The sequence below is a fragment of the Zonotrichia albicollis genome, chromosome 2 (genome assembly GCF_047830755.1).
Source record: "Zonotrichia albicollis isolate bZonAlb1 chromosome 2, bZonAlb1.hap1, whole genome shotgun sequence".
In the NCBI taxonomy this organism is placed as follows: Eukaryota; Metazoa; Chordata; class Aves; order Passeriformes; family Passerellidae; genus Zonotrichia; species Zonotrichia albicollis.
The window spans coordinates 38,291,724-38,317,163 of record NC_133820.1 but is presented as its reverse complement, the minus strand read 5'-3'; the positions used below and the strand labels follow the sequence as shown (position 1 = coordinate 38,317,163).

Genomic DNA, 25,440 nt, shown 5'->3' with positions numbered 1-25,440 from the left:
AAATAGACTTTCTTGACAATCTCTTCACCTGCATATGGAGATGTCCTAGTGCTTGTTAAAATCTGACCATTAAGCACTTGATAGTCAAGTCCCATTGATTTTGGTGGGAACCCGGATTCTAAAAATCCTTGAAAAAAAGATCAGCAAGAAGAAAAGCAGAAGTAAACAAGTGTAAATGAATGAGGTGCTCAAAGTTGAAATCTAGAATGACCACTGATGTGAAAGAAACAGCTTCAGAGTGACAGAACTTTCTACATTATCTAGTAACTTTGTGAAAAACAGCTGTAGGAATTCTGAATAGAAGCAGCTTGCAGCACTGCACAGCATATGTCTTGGTGCAACATTTAAAAGAAGTGAGATGCTGGAATGTGAGTGCATAGAAGCATGCAGCTGCAGACAGTGACATCTCAAATATGGAATGACTTGTGTATTTGTAAATACTAATGATTCCTTCCAGGCTTCCAGTTAGGTCCTGCAGTTCATTGAGAATGTTAAACTGTTTTCTGTAGTGGAGCTTCACATTTCATAAAATATGATCTTGAGAGACTTGAATAGATTCAAACAAGCCAGGTTTGCCACTGGCACAGGCATCAAAATGGCCTGCCATCAAGCAGAATAAAATTGTTAATAGCAGCAACACTTACAGGAAAAAAAGAACAAAAGGGATGTGTACACTGAAAAAGAAGTGGACCTACAGTTTTGTTGCTTCTCAATTGACTGACAGCTTAACACCCTTCACTAGAGTTGCAGAAACACTGCCTGGTTTGCAGCAGAACTGATCAAGGTTATAAGTTTGTATTATGGAGGATTTTATGGAACTACAGTGAGATGTTTTTTTCTTTAGTACACAGGCTCCTGGACTTGGGCACTGAATGCAGTTTGCTGTGATGTACAAGAACAGACCTTAGGCAGCATTTGCTTTTTGTGGGGTGACTAATTGGAGATGCATGCATGTTATGTTTATAATAACAGTAGCTCAGCTGTCTGATTCTGGTCAGTTCTGCCAATTCATATAGGTTTTTTTGCAGAAGTTTGAAAATCCTGCTCTTTCAAGTAATGAGAACTGAGAATGGAAGAGATTTCCTCTTTGGAAAGATCTTTATAGGCCGCTGTCTTAGGTAACTCTGCAATATTGGGGGGAAAAAATCCCCATGGGTGACTATTGCGTATCTGGTTCATGCATAAGTGCTTTTAAACCTAGGCTATTTTTTTCTGATTTTTAACTGAAAATAGTGAGCCTGATTGCAGTATAGGGACAGTCCTTTGCAGATTCATGCCCTTTGGAGGACTAGTGATGTTATTTCCCAAAAGGAGATTAAAATTTTCTAAAGTTACTATGTGTAGAGACTATCAGAAAACAGACAGTTGTCTTCTCTTATGCTATTCTGGTGTGTTGGTAACACATGCAGCCATTTGAGTGCAAACACCTGTCCTTCCCATGAGTGCAATAAGATTTATTCCAAAATGCTCAGATTTTCATGGGTGTTCCCGCCACAAAAGGGAACAGCTGGTCAGTCCCCAGCAAGTATTGAAATAAGCCTGACTGGCCTTTAAATGCACATTGAACATCAGCTGCTGCATATCTGCATTGTGGAAAAGCTGCCACATGTCGTGTGCCTAAAGGCTCATAGTTCCTGCTTCTAACATACGTGGGGCAGGCAGGTTATTTTGTGGCACAGAACAAAACACCAGATTCCTTCTTTTGCCTTATTACCAGGGAGACTGCACACTGGACCCGCTGATCCAGATTTTGCATTGTTGCAAGCATGGCAAATTCCTAATCTTTACTAATATGTTTGGATATGCTTTCAATGGACAGTGACAAGAAGGGGCATAATATGAAAGTGATGATAGTCCCAATCCTAGCATAACCTGGTGAGAGATGTGCATAAAACAATGTAAGGAAGGCATTAATACCTTCTAAGTTTATACCAAAGCTTACAGGAAGCTCACTGTCTTTACTGGGGAGGGTGGGGCCAGAGTCCCGGTCCCAGAATGAGGCCCCAGAATATCTGGGATGCTGTGGGCTGAGTCTTGCTGTTAGAAACAGCAGTTCTTCGTTTTAAACTGGAAAGTGACTTCATCGTTTGAAACTGCCTTCCACCTCCAGGCTGATGCTCTGAACATTTGGCTGTGTTTCTGGCAAGAGATGATCTGTTGCAGTACTGGTTTTGTAGAGCATTCAAGAGACATAAAAGCTTTTAAAGTAATCTTGACTCTGCTCTTGTGTTTTTAAGGGCTTGCTTGCCGGTATGCAAGGAGACTTCCTCCACTAACTTCCAAGGTGGTCTCCCAGGTAGGGGATGGTTCAGTCCTATGGTACAGAATCCTTGTGTACAGAATTCATGCTGTAGTCCTGAAACATGAGGATTTGCCTCTTCAGTCTGGGAAAGGACTGGTGCACTGCTTCTTGAGGTGATATCAGTCCAGTGTTTGAACCCCTTGCCTTCACCTAAAGGTGGAGTTTGAAGCTTCGAGGGAGTGTAAATAATGACCTTAGAGTCATGGTACTAGATTGGAGCACAAGCCCTTCTATCACAGCATTCATTTTCGCTCTGGTCCCACTGCTGAGTGATAGCAGTTGGTAGTTGCAGGTCTGCAGCTCTAGTCAGAAAGAGAAACTCTGCCCTGTCCTGTTCTGCCTAAGAGGCAGCAGGGTCCTGACAAGACATCTTGCTCAGAGCTTTGAAATCCTTTATTTTCATGTTATCTAAGCATTGACACAAAACACAAACAACTTCTTTGACAGTAAAACACAGCATATGGTTGACTGGGCTGCTGGAGCATTGGCTGTCTTATGTTTATACCCAGTCAAAACCAAAAATACTTCTTTAGACTATATTGAACAGGTTTCTTTTTTCAAGATGATGAAGTGGTTCCCAGAATAGGCACTACATGGAAAATATCAAAATACCTTCAGCTCAGTTTCATCACACAAAATTTCCACAGGTTAATGTACCTTCTATCATGTATATTAGAAGTGAAAAAATTCTGGAAAACCCCAGACTACCCCAGACTGTTACTTCCAACTGACATTGATAGGGGCTTACTCAACCTAACAGTAACGATGAATGTAAATACATTTTTGGGGTTCCTTGAAAAATCTGTCTGTTGGAGACAAGCAGATATTTATTTGAGTAACCATTCTTTTAGTGGGTGAAACTGAAGGCACAGGAAGCCAACGGCAATGACTGCAGTGCTGCTGTGATGTTCACACATCATGAGCCACTGCTGTATGTTCTTCAATTCTGATAAAAGGCTGTGCAGGAGAAATAATTTGGAAACCCATGACAGCTGGGTAGTCTCTCCCTATTTCACCCATTAGTCCTCTAAGTCAAGAGCTGTAAATGTTCAGTGATAGCTGCAGTCCTTGTACTCTCACATGTGGCACCAGGCTGCCAAATGATATGGCAGCTTGAGAGAGGGTCTTTTCTCATTATCTCTTTCAGAGACTGATATTTTTGCTGGATTTTTTTTCCTGGGTACTTGTTCTGACAGTTTTCATCTCAGTAGCCTGCCCTTATCTGTTCCTTCTTAACTGCTGGATAAATCTGTTCATTCTCACACATAGCTCTCTAACATAATTCTTCTGCCACTGTCAGCAGGCAGAGGAGAAATAGAAAACAAAAATCACTGAGTTAACAATCAGTTCTTATGCACAAAGCAATGTCAGAAGAGAAATGGCTGTGGTCTCACCTCTGCATTGTACTCCAAATTGGTGCAATCAGTATCACCATGTGTTAACCATGCTTTAATGGGTATTCTCTTCCTTCTCCTCCCCTCCAGCCTCTTTCCTTTTATCCCACCAAGAAATGATTCCTTCTTATGGGGCAATTCTGTTACAAACTGTTACCCTGCAGGGAGCGTGGTCAGAATAGCAGTGTTCCTCCTTAATCTAGTTGGAAGGCTGCTTCCAGAGATGTTTAGTCTTCAGAGGCCATACCTTTGTGCAGACCCATCTCAAGTCATCTCTCAAGATGACTAAATTTTAACTTCCCTCTGCCCTTGGCATTCAATAACTTGGGCCAGAATACAAAATGTATTTTATATACAGAGTATAAAATGTATTTTGTTTCGTGTCTTTCTGGTTTCTACAGGCCAAATCAATGTCTTTCAAACTTTCTTTTTAATATTAAAGAAGCTTAAAAAAAATACCATTCAACCACAAACTTGAGAAATCCTCTTGGAGGTTTTATGACAGTCTTTCTCTCAGAGTTTGTGTTAGACAGAGATACCAACAGCTCTGTCTAGGCCTTTGGAAAGTGGCCAGCAGATAAAGCTTTCAGAAGGAAAGACGAAGCCATTTAATTTTAAAGGAAAACATGCTTAGTATGTTTAACAAAGAAGGCACTGCTTTGGAGAATGGATGTGTGCTTTTGACAGATGTTTCAGTCTCACCTTTTATCTTCCAGGATGTTTGTGTGAATTTGGGAAAATCATATTTTGGTGAACAAGTGCAACCTGTGTATGTTCAGGTCATCACACCTGGCTGCACGGCCTCACAATGCACGTGTGCTGAACCAGGAGGCTGCGTGGGTGCCAGTCACCTGAGCAGCCTTGCCAGAGAAATGGCATGGTGGGGAACAGAGATCCATGGATAATTCAGTGGTGATTAGGTGAATGTGTGTGTTACGTGACACTTTCTGTTCCTCCTTCTTCTTGTAAGTGTTCCTACAATTCTGGATCCCCTTAGTACACAACAGAAACTGCCAGTTCTTTTTTGACTCTTGCAACACCTCACTAAAAGGCACAGTAGCTGCATCCTGATGGGCATATTAATCTTTTCCCCTTGCAAGGTCTCAGCAGTGTCCCATCCACTTTTGTCCTGCCCTTCCCCACATTACCTGTGTGGATCATCCCTTTGGATGTGAGCTTGTGTAAGTATCACACTGGAGTGGTCAGGACTGGTGGCAAACACAAATTAGCACTGGGAGGTGACAGACTGTGGCCTAAGAGTCAAGCTGTGGCTTGTATGTGGCAGATATCTGAAATGCAAGAGTGGCTACTGATGCCTTGGTTTGGGACCGACTACGAAGGAAAAGCAGCTCTGTATCCTCTCCCTTACTGCCCATGCTGTTGTCCACAAAAGTCAGATTCATTACCTGGTGTGCAACAACCCAGCAATTACACAATCAAGACAGACATTATTTATTTATTTTAGAGTTGTGCAAGCCTGGGTGTTCTGTGGTATTCCACAGATCAAGCACACCAACTACCAAAGCTTTTTACTATCTACACATTTTAGCAAACAAAGGAATTTGTGTTCATTGGCTAGAAGTTACATAGTTCTCTTATAAATTAGTATTCTGTCTTCCATTGGTTGATTGTCTCACTTTTCAAGACTGGACGCTCAGTCTTCTACCTACGCTCAGTCTTCTACTGGAGTCAGTGGATTTCTGGGGTCAGTGGTACCTGACTTGGTGGTCACCATCTCCCCCTACCAAAATTAACTTTTACCCTGTTGGAGCTATTTTAACACAATTGCTGACCTGCCTTTATTATTTTCTTCCTTATCTTGGCAGTTCTGCCAGATGTCCTTGTGGCCTGTAAATTCTACATTCTTTGTGTCCAGTATCAGTGCACATTCTTCTTTCCAAGACTTGTTACTACCCCCCCAGGTCTGAGATCACTGAAGCATGTCAAGCATGGACAACACTTGCAGCTCGTTAGTCACTCTCTATTTCACAAACTAAATATCCCTTCTTGTTGTTTAGGCTTGAAAGTATAAAAGATCAAGCATCAGAGCTCATATTTTTGCAGCAATTCCAAGGGCCGGCCCTGCTGGGCCGCGGCCATGAAACCGTGACATTAATGATCCCGGTGATGGTGACTGTGCTGTGTCCGTGTAGCCACCGCTACAATGAACTGATTCACTGTTTTCCCCACTGGCTGAGTAGGAAGAACGAGGTTTAGGTTTTGGCCAGCACTTTCAGGGTGGAGCCCGGCGCTGGCAGGGCTGAGGGCGTCACTCGCTGCTCCTGACGACCGCGGCGGGAGCCGGCTGCTCTCGCCTCACGACGCCATTTTTCCTCCCCGCTGCCAGCTCCCTCCTTCCCCTTGGGGCTCATTCAGTACCAAGTGTCCCTGGAAAATGTCACTTACGCCTCGCCACAGTGGGACAGCCACACATGCCCTGGGGTGAGGGCCAGGAAGAGGCGGGGTAGGCGGAGGCAGCAGGCTCCTCCCATCCGTCCCGGCAGGCCGCGGGCCGGGAAGGGGCGGGCGCGCATTCCCGGAACCAGCCGCGCTCGCACCGCCGCCGCCGGCCCGTTCTCCCCGCGGCTGAGGGAGCCGGGAACTGCCCGCCATGTCCTCGATGGCCGCCGCCAGCTGCGACGGCAAGGGAGCGGGGGAGGCGCAGGAAGGGAAGAAGCCGCTGAAGGCCTGCTGCGCCTGCCCCGAGACCAAGAAGGCGAGGGACGCCTGGTAGGGACCCGGCCCCGAGCACCCGCGGCCCCTCCGCGCCCGGGCGTTCCACCCTCCTGCCCCGCCGGCATTGCCTCCCTTCCCGGGGTTTGTGCCACCGTGCGCCGGGCATGCTGGGGGCGCTCCCCATCCCGGACGGGGGTGCTGGAGCGTCCGAGGGAGGAGGGAGAGTGTGGAGAAGGAGAGGAAACTGTCTTTAAAGGATTATTTAGAAATTAGGAGTTTAAAACCTCATAGCCCGTGTTTAAAACAGGTTTCAAAGATCAGCTTTTAATGCTGCTTGTAAATCTTCACTATTGTTGATTGAGCAACACGTACCAGCAGGTGATAACTTCTTTATTGTTCACCTGAGTAAAATTACATTCTCTTTTCAATAAAGAAAAATACTCTGGTTTTTTTTGAGTCTCAGAGGATGACATTTCCCAGAGAAGTTCAAAATTCGACAGTGGCCTATATAGCTGCATTGGTAATTATAGGCTTAGTCATGATCATAAGACCTATAAAATGGTATGAAGTGCACCCTTCAAATGGAGCTCCTTTGTCTTTGACAGCCAGTCTTTAAAGTTTAAAAAACTTTAATCTTATGACCAAGTTGTCTTTTTTTTTACTTTGCTGGTGGTATGGATGGTGTTTGGCAGGTGGCATAATACTGAACAGTGTTTTTGCTAAATTTAGGGGAGGATGTCTAATTACACAGTAGAGTGAGAGTGACTCCAGGGCACCCTAAGAAAAGGGTGGTGGGATGGATGTTACTGCTCAGATGGAGTTGCCCTGGGCAGCCAGGGGATGTGTCCATGCTCTTTGTAATAAAACCCAAGAAGAAAACTAAACAGCTCTGACATTCAGTCAAAAGAAAGTCTGAACTGCTTTTGTGGCATACATAATATACCAACAATGATAGGCTCTTACTTGGATAGATTAGTTACATCAAAAGTTACCATATGTGGTGAATCATTTTTTTGACAATAGCTGGACAGGTGTTGTGTTTTGTTTTGCTTTTAGCTTCAGGGTCCTTAAATTGCAACTGAAGCTGGATTAAATTATCATTTACTAGTTAACCTGTTCTGTATTGTTCTCTTACTGGAGAAATTCTGTTGCTTCCCTACTGAATAATTTGAAACTGGCCGGCTCAGCATACTTGATGGTGTGACAGCCTTGTGTTGTATAACCAATCCCCATCCAGACATGCCCAGAATAGACCCTGGCCTGTTAACAGGAAGTTCTGTTCTGCCTGCTGTCAGAGTTTTAGGTGCACAGCTCCAGACCTGGGTAACTTTTTGGGATAGTTTTATGTTGTCCAAAACAGCACTACCCTGGACAGGATAGGGAAAAAAATATCTCTGGATCCTAATAGGGATTTTTAATAGTCCCCAACAGTTGTCAGTTCTGTTTCTTTATTAAAAATAAGTGAACATTTTATTGCTGAAGCCTGGAAATCTTTTTGTTTTGCAGCATTATTGAGAAGGGAGAAGAAAATTGTGGGCACTTAATTGAAGCTCACAAAGAGTGTATGAGAGCTCTGGGCTTCAAGATATGAGTGAGATGAGCAGGACTGAGTGGGGTGAGTACAGCCTTCAGCACCTCTGCCTCTGAAGTGCCCTGGCCCCTCAGCTGGTGCCCCTGGAAGGCCCAGAGTAGTGTTTGTGATGGTGTTGCCCTTATGAGAGAGAAGGCAGAGCAATTCTCATTGACACTGCAGCCAACATTGCTGTCCTGTGAGGGTGGTGAAGCCCTTGGCAGCACACAGCCTCTGTGAGTCACCCTTCAGCAGTAGAGAATGGTGCTGCCTCTGTTGTCTGCTAAGAGATTCAAACCTCAGTTTAGATTTCTGGTGCTAGGACACGTGGGAGTTGGTTTTTGTGGGTTTGTGCTGGGGTTTTTTTGTTGATTGTTGAACTGTTGCTCAATATCCAGTGGAAATCCATGTTTTGTGAAGCTGTGTTTCCTTTCTCTTCTAGATGATGTCTTTGGTGTGACTGTTCTGGAAAGCTGCAAAATAAATTATTTCTGCAAGTTAATTGAAAGAGCAAATATAAACAAAGAATCTATTTATGAAGAGTCTTTAATGATAGAGTATGCATCACATCTGTAGCTTTTCCACTGTTTGCTCTTGACCACTGCTATAGAAAATATATTTTTTCCTCTTAATAAAAGGCTGAAAATGACCAGTGTTCCTGACTTCTGTTTCTTTTTAAGTAAAGAAATGACAGTGCCCTCCTTACTGAAAACGGTGTGCTGCAGGAATGAGAGAATGAGAAAAGCCTGCTTAATCATTAACATAGGAACTCTTTCTTCCTAATGGTTACTGTGGTGGTTTGGTTGAACAGAGAGGGTTTTGCTGGGTTTTCCCACTGATGCAAATTGTGAAATCATGCTAATAGCATTGCACACTTGCAGCTTTCAGCAGTCGTGCTGAAGCTTGCAGTGCTGTTTGTGACAGTAGCTGTAACTATGTTTGTACAAAGGTGACCACAGTCCTATGAAATGAACTTCCTTAGAGTCAAAACTGTATTTGATTTCCCCATGTTTTAATTCTTCTGAGATGTTTGAATACCATTACCCGAGCTTCATTCTTTGTAATGAAAAATTAGGTACTTCCCATCTCAAACTCGCTTGAGCCGGTAGTTCTTCAACAGAAAGGGAGCAGAGGACTGCTCCCTGTCACTGCAAGTGACTTGTATGTACAGGTTACTTGCCTCAAAGTAGATCTTTTCCTTATGCTCAGTTTTTGTTGTGTTGGTCTTGTGCTATGCATGCATGGACTTATGTTTTCTGGCTTTTTTCACTTGTATGAGATTATAGTGTTGTATGAGATGGTAGTTGTTGCTTTTGATTCCTTCTTACAACCTAGAGAAACATCAGGTGCAATTTCTGGGTTGTTACAGGTGGGGCTTTTCTGGCTTCATCGTATGTAATTGTGCAATCCTAATGTTACTCCTCTTGTGGTGAGTTGACTTTCCTGAATATGGTATCACTAATTACTTTTTCTCCTGATGAGTTTCTGAAGGAAACTGTGAGACAGAGTAAGGATCCATCCTGAATTAGGTGAAGTGTCTAACAGTAGTGAAAAGTCTGTGAGGCCAAAGCTGAAAGAAAAACTCGCATGCCGAGATAGCAAAGAGACAGAAAAAGAAAAACAGAAAAGACCACGAGGTCAATTTGCCCCGACCTAGAAATTCCTTTGATAAAGAAGAACTAGTGCTAAATGTCATGAAAGATGAATATGTATGAACTTATTGTGAAACTTTATGCATATGCATTTGGAAGGGGGATAAAAGGAAGTCTGAAATTTTCAGGAGTACGCATGCCTTTTGAGGAGAATTTTCTCCGTGTGCGTCCGGTGCCGTAAATAAACATACCGAGCTTCACAACTTTTATAAAGTTGTGAAGTTTCTTCTTTTCTCCGCAAAACAACTGAAGAGACAAAATCTGTGCTTTGTCTTGATTTTTCTTCTGGCTTTGGTCTGCTGCAGGCATGAGTCCAGTCATGATTGTTTCTCTGCCTGCTGGGCCCCATGTATCCTGAGGTAGCAGTGGTTTTTGGCTGTGAATGTTTAGTATGTGACACTTGGTGCTGCCCCTGCTGAGACTTACAAGTTGCATGAGGAGAGTTTAGACTCTTCCTCTGGGAGTGTTTTCTGAAGGTCCTGTCTTGAGGCAAGAGTTGTGTCCAGGCTGGCTTTCAGCCTCAGAGTAGGGATGCTGGTGTGGCTCTGGCAGAAAGCATTCAAGGCTGCCTGTGGCGCTGTAGCTTTTGAGGAGCAGGACCTGGTGCTTTTCTTGGTGTTTATTATTGTCTTGAGGTAGGAACCTGAATAAGGTCATTCCTTGTTGAACCACTGTGTGTCAGAGCATGAACTGAGGATAATGCTAAAAGGTGGATGAGCACCAGCTTTGTGGTAGCATGGTCTGGGTAAACTGTGAAAATGGTGCCAGAGAATAGAGCAGGGCAGGAAGTGGCCAAGTGAGAGTGGAGTGCTGCTTATATCAGGTCAAGAAAAGAAAAAACCACATTCCTGCACAATTTTACACAAATTCTATTCACTTAAAAATTTGGATGTTTAGACCTCCATGAGGGTAAAAGCATGTCAAGTACTTAAGAAAGTTTTTGGAAATGTGTGGGATGCTGATGTACCTGTGTGCAGCAGGTACAGAAAGGATACTGGACAACTCTACACTTAAAGCAACAATGGGAGAACCTTGTAGTCAAGTCAAATTCCTTGCTGAGTGGCTTCATTTCTTACTATGGTATTCCTGTGGAGTGGATTCAGGGCTTCATTCAGGGAGTGGGAGTTCCTGCGTGAGACAGAGTAAGGATCCATCCTGAACTAGGTGAAGTGTCTGGGAGAAGTGAAGGGTCTGTGGAGCTAAAGCTGAAGGAGAGGCTGCGTTCCAGAGACAGCAAGGAGACAGAGAAAGAAAAACAGAAAAACCACGAGGTCAATCTGCCCCCCGACCTAGGAATTCCTCCGATAAAGAAGAATTAGTGCGAAGTGTCATGCAAGATGAATATGTATGAACTTATTGTGAAACTGTATGCATATGCATTTGGAAGGGGGATAAAAGGAGGTCTGAAATCTTCAGGGGTACGCATGCCCTTTTGGGGAGTCTTGCGTCCGGCGCGCGTCGTAATAAAGCATACCGGGCTTTACAACTTTTACAAGTTGTGAGGTTTCTTCTTTTCTCCGCAAAACATGTGTTAATAGTTACTGATGGTGTTGGTGACAGACATGGCCCTGCACAGGGTGGTGGGTACCTTGAGGGTGTGTAGCACACACAGCAGTAGCAGGAAACTTGACTAAACTATAGAGTAGCACAGCTAGATACAGTACATACCATCTTTGAACCTTTGTAATTCACTGTGAGCTAGTCTGGAGTAAGCTTGAGACCTTTCCCAGCAGTTGTAAATCAAATGTGTATATTTTGGAGCTACAGTGTTTATTCATGTGTAAGTAACAGTTCTGCAGACTAATTCCAGCAATGCACTATATAATAAATCAAGAGGTGTTTGATTATGCCCTCTCTGACTTCAAGCTACCAAGGTCGTAGTGTCCTCAACACAGGTGATTGAACTGGTTTTCAGCTGAAGGGATCAGTAGTGAACCTGATGACTTCCTAAAGGATGGGCAAAATAACCAGTCATGCAGCTGCTGTGAGATTTGGGACTGATAATCTCTGTGTTGTGTGGCTCTCAAGGACAGAGGATTTATTTGTCAAACATAGTGCAGGCTGTACCTGTGTTGCATCATCACATGCAGCTAAATATTAAGTGCTACTGGTTGAGTCCATTTTAAGTGGGGAAATAGTGAAGTACCTGTTTCCACACTGCCTGTTTCAGTGCTGAAAAGCTTGACGTGTCTGTTTTTCACAAACACATTTTGTAGTAATGCTTATGTGTGTACTTCCAGGGAAGGGTGTTAATGTTGCTCAGGTGTTTTCTATGAACTTGCCATCTTCATTCTAAATTGCTTTCAGCTTTGGTATTTGATTCAATCCCTTTCCTACTGAATCAGTATTGGCTTTTGAGCATTTGTCTTGGATGAACCAGTGTCCCTGGATGAAGGGCATTTAATCCAGAGCAAGGCATGAAAATAAAATGTCTCAGTGGTAATAAGAGGGTTTTTTACTTTTGCTGAGTAGAAAACTGAAAGTGCTGTGAAGATGATCTGTATGGCCATGGTACTGTCAAGGGAGAAAGGAAGATTTAGTCTTTGTGGTTCAATCACTTTACTAGTCTTCCTTTTAGAAATTTGAGTGAAAACACTAAGTTAATCTCTAGTGTGTGCTCCGAAATCTACCTTTTAAAGTGCTGTATCATTCTCTCTACAATGTCACATTGACACCCAGCAGAAAAGTTGTGTTGTTTCTAATGAGAGCTTTGTGCTGCTATTGCCGTGGGTTGAAAGCTTCCTGTCTGCCTTTCGCAGAGAAATCACAACAGGTCATCCTCACCCACGGTGCTGGCTTCAGCATCACTGCAACACCACTATTTATGTCCTAGAAGATGTCAGATGAAGGCTTTTCTTGTCCTAATGAGTCATTAACACAGTTATTTTTTACTCAGGAATTTACCTAACAGAAGAATGAAATTACTAACTTCCTTTTTTTCCATTTTCTTTGATGCGCCTGCAAAAGGGTTTTGGTAGTATTAAAAGGTAGGAGAAAATGCAATGGTGCTTCTCAGGATGCTTCCTCTAATGTAGTTCTACATTTCTTCTCATAGCAGTTCAGTTTTGTCTCACAGATCTTATGTAAAGTATCTTTCTCCTAAGTGTTCACAATCTTGATATCCCAACTCCCCATTTTATCAGATGTCAGCCTATCTTGGAGAGAAGGCTCCTTACAGATTTTTTGCAGAGGCCTAAAGGTACACAAGTTGTTGTCAGGATCATATAGCGAGTATATGGCAATGGTATGAATAACAGAGCCTGGATCCCAAGATTTTTTTATTGTGGTGCTTTTTTAGCTATAAGATCATCTGTCCTGCTTTGGAGAGAAGGTTGAGAGAAAGTTCTTCATTTCCCCATAACTCTTGCAGATGGGTGTTCTTCTGCTTCAGTAGCTAGGATTTATTTCTTCACTTAGTTAAGGGGCCTCTGAAGACCAGGTTCACTGTTTTTTTCACTTTGTCCTTAACAGAAAGCACCTTTCTGAATGGACTGTGCTCACCCTGTGCAAAGCTTAATTTGTCTTCTTTCCTTCCCACGGGTCAGCCTGCCAGGATGGCTCTTAGGAACCATGCAGCTCTGTATTGCACGTGGCCTCATCATTGCAGAAATAAGATTGTGCTGGCCAAAACCACGATGGATTCTTGAAGTTTGTCATAAAGCATTACTGCAGCCTTGCCTGGGAGACAGTGTTATTCCAGAGCACTGTTAGTTAGGAGAGGCAATCAGTGTGTCTTTAACTGAATGGTGCCAATGGGAATGGCATGTTAGGCAGGGCAGCTGCAAGCTCGGCCTGAAACACGACCACCCTTGAAACCCTATCTCTACCCCACTGACCTGTGCAGGCTGACTTCACACTGGGATGGGAGACCACGTGGGTTGCGTCAGTGCCTGAAATGTAATTGCATCCTGGCAGTGGGGCAGATCCTGCCTGTGTGACTGATAATGTGTTACTTGAAGCAGGGGAGGAATTGCATTTACGCATGTTTTGTGTAGCTGACCATGGAGGACTGACCTCAAAGGCTCCCTCTTGTGCCTCTGTCCTGGGTTACCTGAGTGGGAAGTGTTGGCTGTCCTCATTGGGCTAAATGAAGGTCTAGGGCAGGTTCTAAGTAGATATTAGAAAAATGAGAATGTGAGATGATGTTTCTCAAGGGTGCTTCCCAACAGAACTTGTAATCCCTCAACTAGGATTTCCCCACAAAATGTGCTTCCAAGTGTTACATGCTCACAAAGCTTTTGGCAGGCTGGATAGTGTCATCTTCATGATAGATGAAACTGGGTGCCAGAGGTTTGTTTGCTCTAGTTTTATCCCTTGCATTCACAGTTCTCTGGCTGTGCAAAGCTTTTCCTTATGCCCGTTGATCTAAAGCACCCCATGAGAGGAAGCTCGCTGGAGTAAGGGGAGGCTGTAACGGACCTGGAGAGTATTAATTGAGAGCCAGCCTCTCTTCTTTTGCCAAGTCCCTGCCACGGTTACGAACCACAGTGGGGAAAGGGGGTGACCTTTTTCCTTTTTTGTGCTGGGTGAAAGTCACTCTCTTGCAGGAGTGCAGAGCAGTGGAGAGCCTGATGTGTGACTGGAGCTTGCCATGATAAGCTGGCTGTTTTCCCTTCTCCTTTCCCCTCCTCGCGCTGTGCTGGGCTTATCTGGCCGCCTGAGTTATGTTAAGTAGCGGGTGCATGCTTGCTCTCTGTTCTCCTCGCTGCTTTTGCTCCTTGGATTTCAATTCCAAACATGGTTATCCATTTGGGGTCTCTCTCCGTTCCACTGCCAAGAGATACACATTCCACACTCATCACCAGCTCCCTCTGCTGCTCTCTCACGGTCGCTATTCCATTTGCTGCAGCGCGGGCGAGACAGGCAGTGCAAGGATATCTCTGTCCCGTCTGTGAGTTTTCCAGCTAATGGCCTCGACTCTTTTTCTGACCGAGCTCTTTTGGCCTCACATTTGCCAGCTTCTTTTCTCACTATTGTGGCTAAGAAGGGGGCCAGCCGACGCTTTGTGAGCCACAAAGAGGAGAAGCGAAAGCTTTTGGAATTTTTCGAGTGCAAAAACATTCGGCAGCACTTTTTTAGCATGTTACTTTGAAACACTGCTGTGGGACCAGACGGTGCACAAAAGGAAGAGGAGGAGGAACAGCTACCTAGCAGCTCTGCTTTCCAACCTCTGCAGCACCCTTTGTGTATGACAATTCATTTTGAGCACAGGACGGCTGGGGAGGGTGGGGAGTGGGGCAGGATGAGCGCAAACAGCCCCTCCTGGGACCAGGCTGTTCTCCAGCCTCCGGTGTGTGATGCTTGGAAGGAGATTACAGAGGAAGCAGCCTACCAGCTGGCCAGCTGCATTGTCCTCCTGGGTTACATGGGGGGAAGTGGCATCTTTGGGTCTCTCTATATCTTTGGCCTCCTGGCCCCAGGCTACTTCTGCTACGCTCTGTGGGGCTGGCTCAGTGCTTGTGGGCTGGACATCTTCATCTGGAACATGCTGCTGGTCCTCGCCTGCTTGATTCAGCTGGCTCACCTGGCGTACCGGCTCCGCAGAAACACCATCCCAGAAGAGTTTGACCTCCTTTACAAGACCATGTACCTGCCCTTGCAGGTGCCCCTGGAAGTCTACAAGGAAATTGTGAAATGCTGTGAGGAGCAGGTGCAGTCGCTAGTCAGAGACCAGAATTATGCAGTGGAGGGCAAGACGCCCATCGACCGCCTCTCACTGCTGCTGTCTGGCAGGTAAAGGCTCCCCCATCTCTGAACAAAGTCTGACAGCAAACTGCTTGGCTTTTTGTTGTATTATCACCCTCTGTAGAAACTGGGGTGAGGAATGTTTCCTTCCTCTGATAAGGATCTGAGATATGCATCAGTTTGTTGGGGAAGGGGGAAATTTGCTTTTTGGGACGTTAGTTTTGTTTTGTTTTTCTAACTTAAGAGTATTTCAGGGAATGGTTTGCGGACTCAAGCTGTGGGCAAGGAAGTGGAGCTCAGCCTTACCTGTGATACTTTTGATGAATCCTTACCCCTTTGTCTGTCATTTTGAAGTGATCTTAATTCTGATGGGAGCAGACTGGCTGTGAGAATGTGTTTCTCAAGGCAGGAGAGCAGTGTGTCTGACCTGGGGGTACCAGGCACACCTCTGTGATGTGAAGAGCTGTGTGCTGAGTGTGCTGAGGCCTCAGTTCATCTGCTCTCCCTAGCCAGCCATGTTCAGGGAGAAGTTCCTGTTCCCAACACCCCAACTCTCAGGGCTTTGACATTTTTCACTTTGAGCACCATTTCCTCAAAAGAGAGAGTATTTTCCTGTAGTGGATCCTGCCTAATCAGGTGTCTTTCTTTCCCTGTGCTGTCAAGCATTTATGATACTCCTTCTTCTTGACCACCAAGGAGAACCTCAGGGACCTCTAGAGAGTGACACTGGAGATTTGATTGAGTGATCAAGTACTGGCATTTGTTCACCTGAGATTTGCTGCCTTTAGCATCATATACACTTAACAATTTGCAAAATCCAGATGCGTACAAATAGCAATAGTTTTGGCTTCCAGTCTGCTGCCAAAAACTTGGCACTAATGTTACATAAGAATGGGAAAGGAAGAAGACCTCTAAATAGTAGCAGTGCTGAGCTGCAGGAAGTGTGTCCCACAAGGATTTTCCTTTGGGAATACAAATCATCACCTGGGGCTCCTGTTTTACTGCAGTGGCCAATCCTCTCTGGCGAGGGAGTTTGCAAAGAAGAATGACTGACCTTCCTTTTTTTTGGTGTTGATCCCTTTTCTAAGATGTGTTAAGAGCACCCTGGGTCCACCAGGATATTGAATGGCAAAGCACTGGAGATAAATTTGGTATGTGTGTTTCCAGTAGTGCTTCACCTTACCAAACATCTCTGGTGAGCAGCTGGCTCTGAGGTTTACTGAATCAGTAAATAATATTGCTGGGGAAGAGTCTGTGCTGTCTTGACCTGCACTGGATAATGTGATGCTACCTCTGTGGGCGTGAGAGTGCTGCAGCACATCAGTAAGATGGTGATGGTGGGTAGTTGTTGGGCTCTCTTTTGCAGTGGGAAGTATGCATCTTGGCTGGTAAAGGATGCTCCATGGAGGTGGGAATGGATTTACTTTTCCTAGTTACCCACTCTATTGCCTTGTGAGGTCCTTGCTGACCCTGCAGAGAATTGCTCTTATGGTGCTTTTTCTTAAACTGAGCAAGTGGGGTCTTGGAAATGCAGAATATGCCTGGATTAGGAAATGTGCCTTACAATCCATGACCCTTGCAGGCAGCACTACCAGGTGATTAGAAGCCAGAGGTGAACAGAGTCTTTTAACTCCTGAAGGCAAGAATTGCCTTTGTGTATCATACAGCAGGGGTACACGGTGACAGGAGAGCAAGAGGCCCCAAGTCTGGTGATGCAGAGCTATGAATAGAACTCCAGAGTGCCCAGGCATTGTCCTTGCTTCAGGCCCGTGCAGGTCCTTCTCTGTTCCCACAGCAGAGCTCAGTGCACGTTTGACCTTGACCCTGGCAGGCAATTGTAGCAAAAGTAGGCAAAAGGGATACTCAGAAGGCCAAGAGAAAGTGAGCGTTAGTGTGCAGCAAACTATGAGCTCTCAGGGTGATCTGTGAGGAACCATGGGCAGTGGGATTTTGGGGGATCCAGAGTGTAGTGACTTCCCAGTACCAAGACTGGGAATGCCCTCATGCAATCCTGGAGACAGGAAGGAGATACAAGTACGAAGAGCCACAGGCTGGCTTAGAAGTACCTAGAAAGCAGCAGTCCTGTGGGCTGACAAGTCCTGGGTTAGGCCCAAGCATTGTACCTGTGAGGGCTGCCTTTGTAGCAAGGAACAGAACACAGATGGAGTATGGGGAAATGGCAGCAAATCCCACAGAGAAAGGAGGGATAGCCTCATCACTAAAGCACCTGCAGCTGTCCCAAGAGGGTATGAGACATCTGTGAGACAAGTATTTCTTTCCTCCCTGGTGGGACACACTGTTGGAGCTATCAGATTTATGTGACATCTGTTTTGTGGCCTAAGCCTGTCTGCCTCACCTGTCCTCTGCAGGATCCGAGTGTGCCAGGACGGACAATTCCTTCACTACGTCTTTCCATACCAGTTCCTGGACTCTCCAGAATGGGAGTCGCTGCGACCTTCTGAGGAAGGAACTTTCCAGGTAACCACAGCTCAGCTTCACTCCTTGGTGCTTTGCTGCACATCTGAGAAGGAGGTAGAGAGGCCTCATTGTGCATTCAAAGCTGACCAGGAGTACTTTACTCCCCTTCCTGGTGGTTTAGCCAGCCCAGGATTGTGTGATCAGCTGTTTAACCTTTTTTCCTACCTTGTTCTGAAGACCTCAGGACATGCTCCTACTATCTGCTGATAGCAAGGAGGGTGCTATCCCTGTTTATCAGGGAATGGAGGTGTCAGACTGCCAGCTCTCTTCCCTAACAGTGTTCTCCAGTACCTGTACTGCAAATACAGTACCCTGTATTTGCCCTGCATGCTGCTAGCAGGGGGCATTGTCCTAGAATCAGGATGGCAGCCGTGGCAATGTGCAGCAGTGATGTAAATCCACAAACATCCTGTCCCTCACAGAAGTTTCTGATGGTCATGTGTTTTGGGTGGAGAAGCACAAAGGATGATTCACACCCGAATATGGTTCTTTCTGAGCAGAAAGATCCCCTGCTGAGAGGCCAGACCAATTCTCATTTGCAGTAACTGAAAGGATTTTGGCCTTGCTGTCAACACCCCACAGTGTATCTTGGCTTTCTTTCTGGAAAAGATTACTTAAGCCTACATCTCCCTGTCTTTAATGCACATCTCAGGATGGCCTGATACCTGTCAGGATGTCAATGCTCATTATGTCAGTTAGGGCATATGAGGAGGGATCTTTCTAATCCCTTGGGAGCATGGGAGGGTCATGAGGGAATGATGCTTTCTCATGAGGGTAGGTAGCCCCAAGCAAACTTGGTTAAACCAGGGCAGCTCTCCAAATCTGTTTTCCTAGGGTCTGAATTTGGCTCATGTGTGAAAGGTTCATGGTGATTGCTCCTGAAAACAGTGCCATCACCAGTGATTATGGTGGTAGGAGATAGCTGGCTATGTGACTGTGGCACAGGGCTACAGACAGTGAGCAGAAATAGGGATGTTGGAGCAAGATAATGAAGTAGAAAAGGCAACAACAGCATGGCTGTGCTAGGGCTGGTGTATCTCATGTTTTGCACAGGTCTTCAATCTGGCAGCAGACTGCTGCTAGCTCCTGGGCTGTATTTGCCCAAGAATCCAGCAGAGAGAGTGATGGGCTACGGGCAGGGAAATGGCTGACTGCAATGGCTGACTGCAGGCATGCAACCTGCAAAGACATCCACAGCATTTTCTGAGCTGATTTCTGTGGACATAAATGTTCCCAGACCTCCTGAGGCTCTTCACCTGTGGTGCATGAGACAGCCTGGGAGCAGGCTGGGGCCAGGCTGCACCAGCCCTGCCAGCACCACGCTCTGGCACATCTCCTGCTCTGCAGGACAGGGCTGGTCAGTGAGGTCAGCCGTGCCTGGCATCAGGATGGGGAGCTAGAGCCCTATGTAGGGAAGGCCATATGCTGGAAATGCCTAAACCCCAGTGTGCTTACAGAGGAGCATGAAGAAGTAGCTGCTGTGTGAGACCAGCAGTCACCAGGTGTCACTTGACCAGTCCATGTATCTGGAAGGACCTTACTCTTGGTGGCCATGCTAACCATGGTGATGTGCTGCTTTTGGCAGCTGTTTAACACACTAGTCCCTCTCACCCAAGCAGCTAATAAAACTCTGTAACTTCTCTCAACCTTGTCTTAGCAACACAATAATTTGGTTTAAAAAGTGCATGTTGGACTCTGAGTCTTTGCTGGTGGAAGGTTTTTCTTGCCTGAAGTTTTTCTTGCCCCATTGCTCTCTGGATTGAACAATTTCAATTCTGGGCCCACTGAAAAATGGCAGAAGCATGACTTAGTCTACGAGAATAGCTGCCTTCCTTGAGATTCTGCTTTGGCTGATTGCTTCCCACAGGACTGTTGGGTCCCAGTGCCTGAAGGAGTTTGGTTTCAGGGCTGGCACTTTCCCCCACAAGGCTGAATTACAGGCTCTTGCTGATGCTGGAGCACTTGTGTCAGGGGGACTCAGGGTGAAATCTGTCTTGCTGTCCTTGTTGGGTGGCAGGTTTGCTTATTGCATCTCAATCCCTCACAAGAAGGGATCACTTTTGATCACTGCACCAGAGGTTGGTTAGGAAAATGAGATTCCAGTTATTTCAATTTCTGCGTGACCCTTCTTTTTGCTTGCCTGGCCTGGGAAAGTTCTCAGGTTTTATCTCCTATATTTCTTTCATCAGACAGCTGTTTGCAGGGCAATGGCATCAAATATCAAACCCAAGGACACACACACGCAGCCAAGCCATGTTCAGCTTCCCAGTGGCCCTCTGCCATGGCGGCTGACCAAGGAGACCCCTGGGCACAGAGTGAAAGGGAGCCCCCGGGATATTTTGGTTCCGGCACTTGTTCGCATGCCAGTGTCTCCATTACACTCGGATGTTCTTCTTTGGCCCAGGGCAGCTTGACCCTTCCTGCATTTCTTGTCTTTATTATTATTATTTGTTATAATACACACATTCTATATAATGTTTTTGACTGAAATTGTTCTTATCCTACACTTAGGGGGGAAAAGGTCTCTCTTTACACTGGCAAAACCAGAAGGAAAATGAAATGTTCTCTAAAATCAATCTGATAAATCCTTGTGAGTTTTCTACATATACATGAACACAATAAAACCTTTCATTTCCTCTCTGACTGAGCTGTGCTGCAATGCCCTTCAGGGCCATTCAGCCCTACAGAGTCTAGCAGAACTGCTGAGACAGGATGTCCCTCAGGCACAGGATGACCAGGGAAGCCTTTCAGGTGGCTCTTCCAACACTCAGGGCCTTCTTGGAGCAGGGCCTGTGGGGCTCTGCAATCCAGCAGCACATTGGGTCAGCAGCCTCCCCCAGGGCTCATTGCTGGAAACTCAGGCTTGCTGTGCAGGCAAAAATAGCCTCCTCTGTAGCATTTCTGAGGGATAAGGATGTCTGTGCTGCCCTGTTCATTTCAGCTCCATCCCTCAGATGTCGATAGGCAGCATCATCTGAAAGCAAGAGGGTGAATCATAGCCATCCATGTGGCTGGGTTAAATGAGGACGTGGTACTGATTGCATAGAAAAATGGGGTCTTTGCCTTCTTAGGAGAGGAAACAGCAGCAGGTAAGACTTTATCCAGTCATTTAACCAGAACAATCTGGCTCTCCAGCCCTACAATCTCCAAAGGGGGTAGTATTCAAAGGGGCTGAGGGCACTCCCTGTGTGAGTGAAGCACATGGCTCCAAGGTGGGTGAGCCCGCCCAGGCACTGGGATTTACTCCACTCACTCCCTGCCCCACAGGTGACGCTGACAGCCGAGACCGACTGCAGCTACATCACCTGGCCGAGGAAGAAGCTGTATCTCCTCCTGAGGAAGGACCGCTACATCGCCCGCCTCTTCTCCTCCCATCTGGGGTATGACATTTCGGAGAAGCTCTACTCCCTCAACGAGAAGCTCTTCGCCAAGTTTGGCCTTCGCTTCGACATCCGCCTGCCCAGCCTCTACCACGTCCTTGGGCCGGCCTCCTCGGAGGGGGAGTCGGAGGACTGTGAGGAGCTGCTGCCGGGCCCTGGCCAGGCCGGCGTCTCTGAGGCGCCGCCGCAGCCGCCGCCGCCACCGCCGGCCCCGCGCCCCCGGGCGTCCCGGCCCGACAGTGATCTGCTGGGTGAGGACTCCACCAGTCTTGTCTTGGAAGATTTTGCTGAGTTGCCGGGGTCTTTTATGGACTATGTGAGCGAAGGGGAGTATATGAAGTGAGGGCACTCCTGGCACGGGCACACCTCACCCTGTGTGGGACCCTCGAGTAAGTACCCACTTGCAGAGCAAGTCTTTCCCGTGGTGCATCTGCCTGGACAGAGCACTGGACCCCCTTTGCCGTGGGTTTGCACCTCTGCGCTGTTTTTTGGCCCACTGCCCCAAGGAATGCCAGAAGGTGGACTCAAGCTATGTGGTTTTCCTAAGGAAAAGCATCAGGGCAGAGGCTTGACTCCGGGCACCAGCTGTGCTGTGGGGTAGAAGGGTCAGTAACCTGGCCATAGAAAGCTCTTTCCTGCCCAGTTCTCTCCCCATCCCTGAAGAGAGGCAGAAACACTGACATGGTGTCCAGGCTGGCAGGTGGTACACAGGTGATCACAGAGACCATGAGGTAGAGCAATGCCAGGAGATACTCCAGTATCTATTGAGCTGAGCAAGGTCTCTGCAGGTGAGAAAGCCCACATCCAGGAGATGCCAACAGGACTAGAAACAGCTCCAGGATTTATAGCAGATTGGTAGCAAGGAATTGCTATAAACCCTGCAAGTATTCAGTCCGGGCAAGGGGACAAAGCTCAGAGTCCTTCCTCTCCCTGCCCACCACAGCTCATCCCAGCATTTGATCTTTCCTCCTTGTTTCTGCTGAGATTCTGATCTCTGCCAGATCAGGAAGATGTTGAAAAGTCTGCCCTGGGTGGTATAGGTCTTTCCTCCGGTCACCCTAGGTGGACTGACAGGCTAAGCATTGTTTTAAGATGCCTCAAACTCTGCTTTGTGGGAATGAGATGCTCTCTTCCAAAATGCCAGCTCCTTACTCCACAAGGGAAAAGCATTCTTGTGCCTGTTGCCTGTTGGGGCAGAAGAACAATGCAGGCAAACAGAAATAGATGGGAGAGTGGCTTGTGCTTGAAATTCAAATCCAAGTGGCCAAGAGAGAAATTCCACCCCGAGCTACTTTTAGCCAGCCACTGCATGCCAGCTGCTACACACCAGCTGCAGACCCCAAAATGCGCATTCCTGCTGCCGCCCACAGTAGCCCAGCTGCCAGGCCCCAAGCTTGGGACTGGGATTTCTGTCCTAGAAGTGACCCCTGCATGTGTCTCAGTTGGGTCTGCACAGCAGGAAGGAAGTTGCAGGGCTGGGCTGCAGCTGGGGTGGCTGCCTTCCATCAGGCAGCCTTGAACACAGCAACATTGCACCCTGCTCTTCTCTGTGCCTGCTTGGGTCTGATTCTACATCTGCTGTGACAGGGAGCATTGGCTCCTGGCATGAGCCCTGACAAGTCTGCAGTATTCTTCATATTACCTGGGATATGAAGAAAGTGACCAGGGAGAGAACAAATGTATTTGTTTGTGGCTGAATCAGATAAAGAGTTAGCAAGAGTTTTGATTAGGGTTTTGTTATTGGGGTTGTTTGGTTTTGTGTAGTTGGTTGTTGTTTCCTTTTTTAGGAGGCAGAGAGAGGAAAAAAAAATCCATATTTGTTCTAGGAATGTGAAGTCCTTGGTTTTGCTGGTAGGCTGCTGGAGATACAAAATTGCAGCTTTTTCAGTCCTTACTTGGAGAGGCAAGAACACTGAATCACTTATGAGGCATCCTTCATCCTTGCTGTCAGAGTGTCTGTGAAAACTGCAATCACAAGTGAATGCAAGTGGTGTTGTGAACACAGCAAAGTCACTTTGCCTGTGCTTTGATTCTATTTTGCCTTCTCAGAAGGAGGATATCCATTCCAGATCACTGGTAGAATTCTCCTGGTTGATCAAGCTCAATAAAACCAGAATTTCAAATGCAATAAAAAAGGAAGAAGGCAAGTAACATTGTAGCTTTTTTGGAAAATTTCCACCCATTTTTGGCAGTGAGGCAATACTGTGAACATACACACAAGGGTGTGCGTGTGTGTGTGTGTTGGGCAAAACTTTGCTACACATCAAAAGGCTATTCTTTCTTTCACACAGTCCTGTTGTGAGCTGGAAGCTCTTGTCTTTCTAGATCTTGTGGCAGAGACAAGAGTGCTGCTATTGGCAGCAGAGACCTGCAGTAAAAGCCAGGTTTGGCTTGTATTTGAGGTGGGAGAGGAAGATGATCTTCCATATCCGTCAGTCTAGAGACAATAGACACTGTGGTATTTGAATTTTTAAGGTAATTAGACAAGGAATCCAAAACTCTGTTTATTGTTCTCATAGTGGTGGAATGAGAACTTCCCTGTTGCCCTACTTGGCACTTGTGTGTCCTAACCACATCACATCCCATCACATCCCACATCACATCCCAGTGGCACAGCAGCAGTTGTCACATCTGGACAATATTCCACAGTGACTTGAGTGCCTCACCACAAAAACTAGTGATACAGGGGGGCTGCAGGTTTTCACTCTGTCTAAAAACTTGTCACAGCTCAGCAAATAATCTGGGCAGGTCTGCCAAGGCTCAGGTAAAGCACTTTCCTAACTTTTTCCTACATCTGTAATAAACAGGGAAATCCCCTGCAGTGTCATTCTTCAAAGTAAGTCCCTGAGGGCAGAGCTCCCCTGGGGCTTTCCCCTGGTCTGTGCTCCCATCTCCTTTCCCACTAACTCCCAATGTGGGTAATCACCTTGCAGCTCTCTAAATTCCCCCTGCTGAAGTGCTTCTGTGGGTGATGTTCTTTTTCCTTTTCTGTCACTCCAGCAGCCACCTTGCAACACTGCTGTTCAGGAGGGCAATTCTTGAATGCCCAAAGTGCTACAAAGGTCATACACAAGAAAACATTCATGGAAGATATATTGGCCTACTATTCATGTCAGCTAGTTCCTTGAAAGCATTTCTAGCCTGCTTATGAATAAGGTGGACAGTGATATCCACTGATGAGCACCTTCATTCTCTAAGGAGGATGCTGCTTGTTCAAAGAGGCAGGTTCAAAGGTTCTGTACACTACTTGCTTTAACAGTATAGTATAGCTCAGTGCTCCAGAGGAAACTAAGCTTTATTCCTTGCCAGGAAATTTAAACAGCCAAGAGCCACCTGCTTTTTCTCCTGTTCATACTACATTTTTTCTAGTTTGTTGCTATCAAGTGCTTGCAGGATGTGTAGCTGTTGCTACCTTTTTTTTTACAATTACATCTTGGGGCTGCCTTTCTATTTGGTGGGTGAGATGGGTGGATGGATGCTTGATGGTCTGCAACTTGGTATCTAAGTTAGTAGTTAACGTTTTGTACATGCTTTGAGAGCAAAAGCAAAGTAGCTGTGGGCTTTGTTTAACCAATATCATAGAAGCTTTGTGGAAGGGTTTGTTTTTGCCATCTCAGAATGGGTGCATAACCCTGTTTCCTGATTTATCAGTTATTGAGAAATTACATAGTTTTGCAGTTTTGCACTGTCATTTAGGAGAGGAGGGGAGAAGAACAGGTAATGGTGGGCTCCATGAGGTTTGTGTCTTGGAAAAGTTTGAAAGTATGGTAGTAATGGTGTGCTCTCTTTCTCCCTCTCTCTCCCTCCCTGCTTTGTTCCCTGTTCCCCTTTTCCTCCCTCCTCCACTGCATTCCTTCTGCAGCCTCTGAAAACCATCTCCAGAGCTCTCACCCTCTCTGCAAAGGACGAGCCCCTCTGGCTCCCACTCAGACCCCCGAACTCTAGGGAACAACAGGCTGCTTTCATCCCGGAGCCCCTCCAAGGGAGCAGATGCTCGCACAGGTTTTTGACCAGAGACACTCTTTAGCATGCAGAGACGTCTGCCAGCAGATATCTACACTCAGGAGCACATGAAGCACATGCTTAGGACTGCAGTGTGACACTCCAGCACCTCCCACCCCATGGCTGTTCACCAGAGCTGCCTTCCCCAGCGTGCTTCCACGGTCTGTTTTCTAGTCCTGCCTCTCTGAGGTTGTCAGCAGCTCTGTCACCAAAGTGCGCCAAAATCCTGCAAGCAATACCAGCCTGCTTGCAGAATCTGTGTTCCTTTTGATTCAATGATTCCCATTAAAGTCAGAGATGA

At 46.2% G+C, this 25,440-nt stretch overlaps 2 protein-coding genes across 3 annotated transcripts; both read left to right on the top strand.

Annotated features, from left to right (window-relative positions):
• Window positions 1–6,192: 6,192 nt before the first annotated feature.
• Window positions 6,193–8,591, top strand: COX17 (cytochrome c oxidase copper chaperone COX17). Its single transcript, XM_074534776.1, has 3 exons — window positions 6,193–6,426; window positions 7,879–7,987; window positions 8,385–8,591. The coding sequence occupies exons 1-2, from the start codon at window positions 6,308–6,310 to the stop codon at window positions 7,961–7,963; spliced, it is 204 nt and encodes a 67-aa protein (XP_074390877.1). The 5' UTR covers window positions 6,193–6,307; the 3' UTR covers window positions 7,964–7,987; window positions 8,385–8,591.
• A 155-nt stretch (window positions 8,592–8,746) lies between these two features.
• POPDC2 (popeye domain cAMP effector 2) lies at window positions 8,747–25,440 on the top strand. Of its 2 annotated transcripts, none has more exons than XM_014266425.3 (4): window positions 8,747–15,327; window positions 17,649–17,757; window positions 21,025–21,388; window positions 25,000–25,440. In XM_014266425.3, exons 1-4 carry the CDS (start codon window positions 14,783–14,785, stop codon window positions 25,080–25,082), a joined length of 1,101 nt encoding a protein of 366 aa, XP_014121900.1. In that variant the 5' UTR covers window positions 8,747–14,782; the 3' UTR covers window positions 25,083–25,440. The 2 variants fall into 2 exon arrangements, with proteins under 2 accessions (XP_014121900.1, XP_026648656.1); XM_026792855.2 differs by having other exon boundaries at window positions 21,025–21,526.

Coding starts and splice junctions, on each gene's coding strand:
- COX17 (XM_074534776.1), top strand. CDS start 6,308: ATGTCCTCGATGGCCGCCGCCAGCTGCGACGGCAAGGGAGCGGGGGAG. Junction 6,427..7,878: donor AAGAAGGCGAGGGACGCCTG/GTAGGGACCCGG, acceptor TTTGTTTTGCAG/CATTATTGAGAAGGGAGAAG.
- POPDC2 (XM_026792855.2), top strand. CDS start 14,783: ATGACAATTCATTTTGAGCACAGGACGGCTGGGGAGGGTGGGGAGTGG. Junction 15,328..17,648: donor TCACTGCTGCTGTCTGGCAG/GTAAAGGCTCCC, acceptor TGTCCTCTGCAG/GATCCGAGTGTGCCAGGACG. Junction 17,758..21,024: donor CTGAGGAAGGAACTTTCCAG/GTAACCACAGCT, acceptor CCTGCCCCACAG/GTGACGCTGACAGCCGAGAC.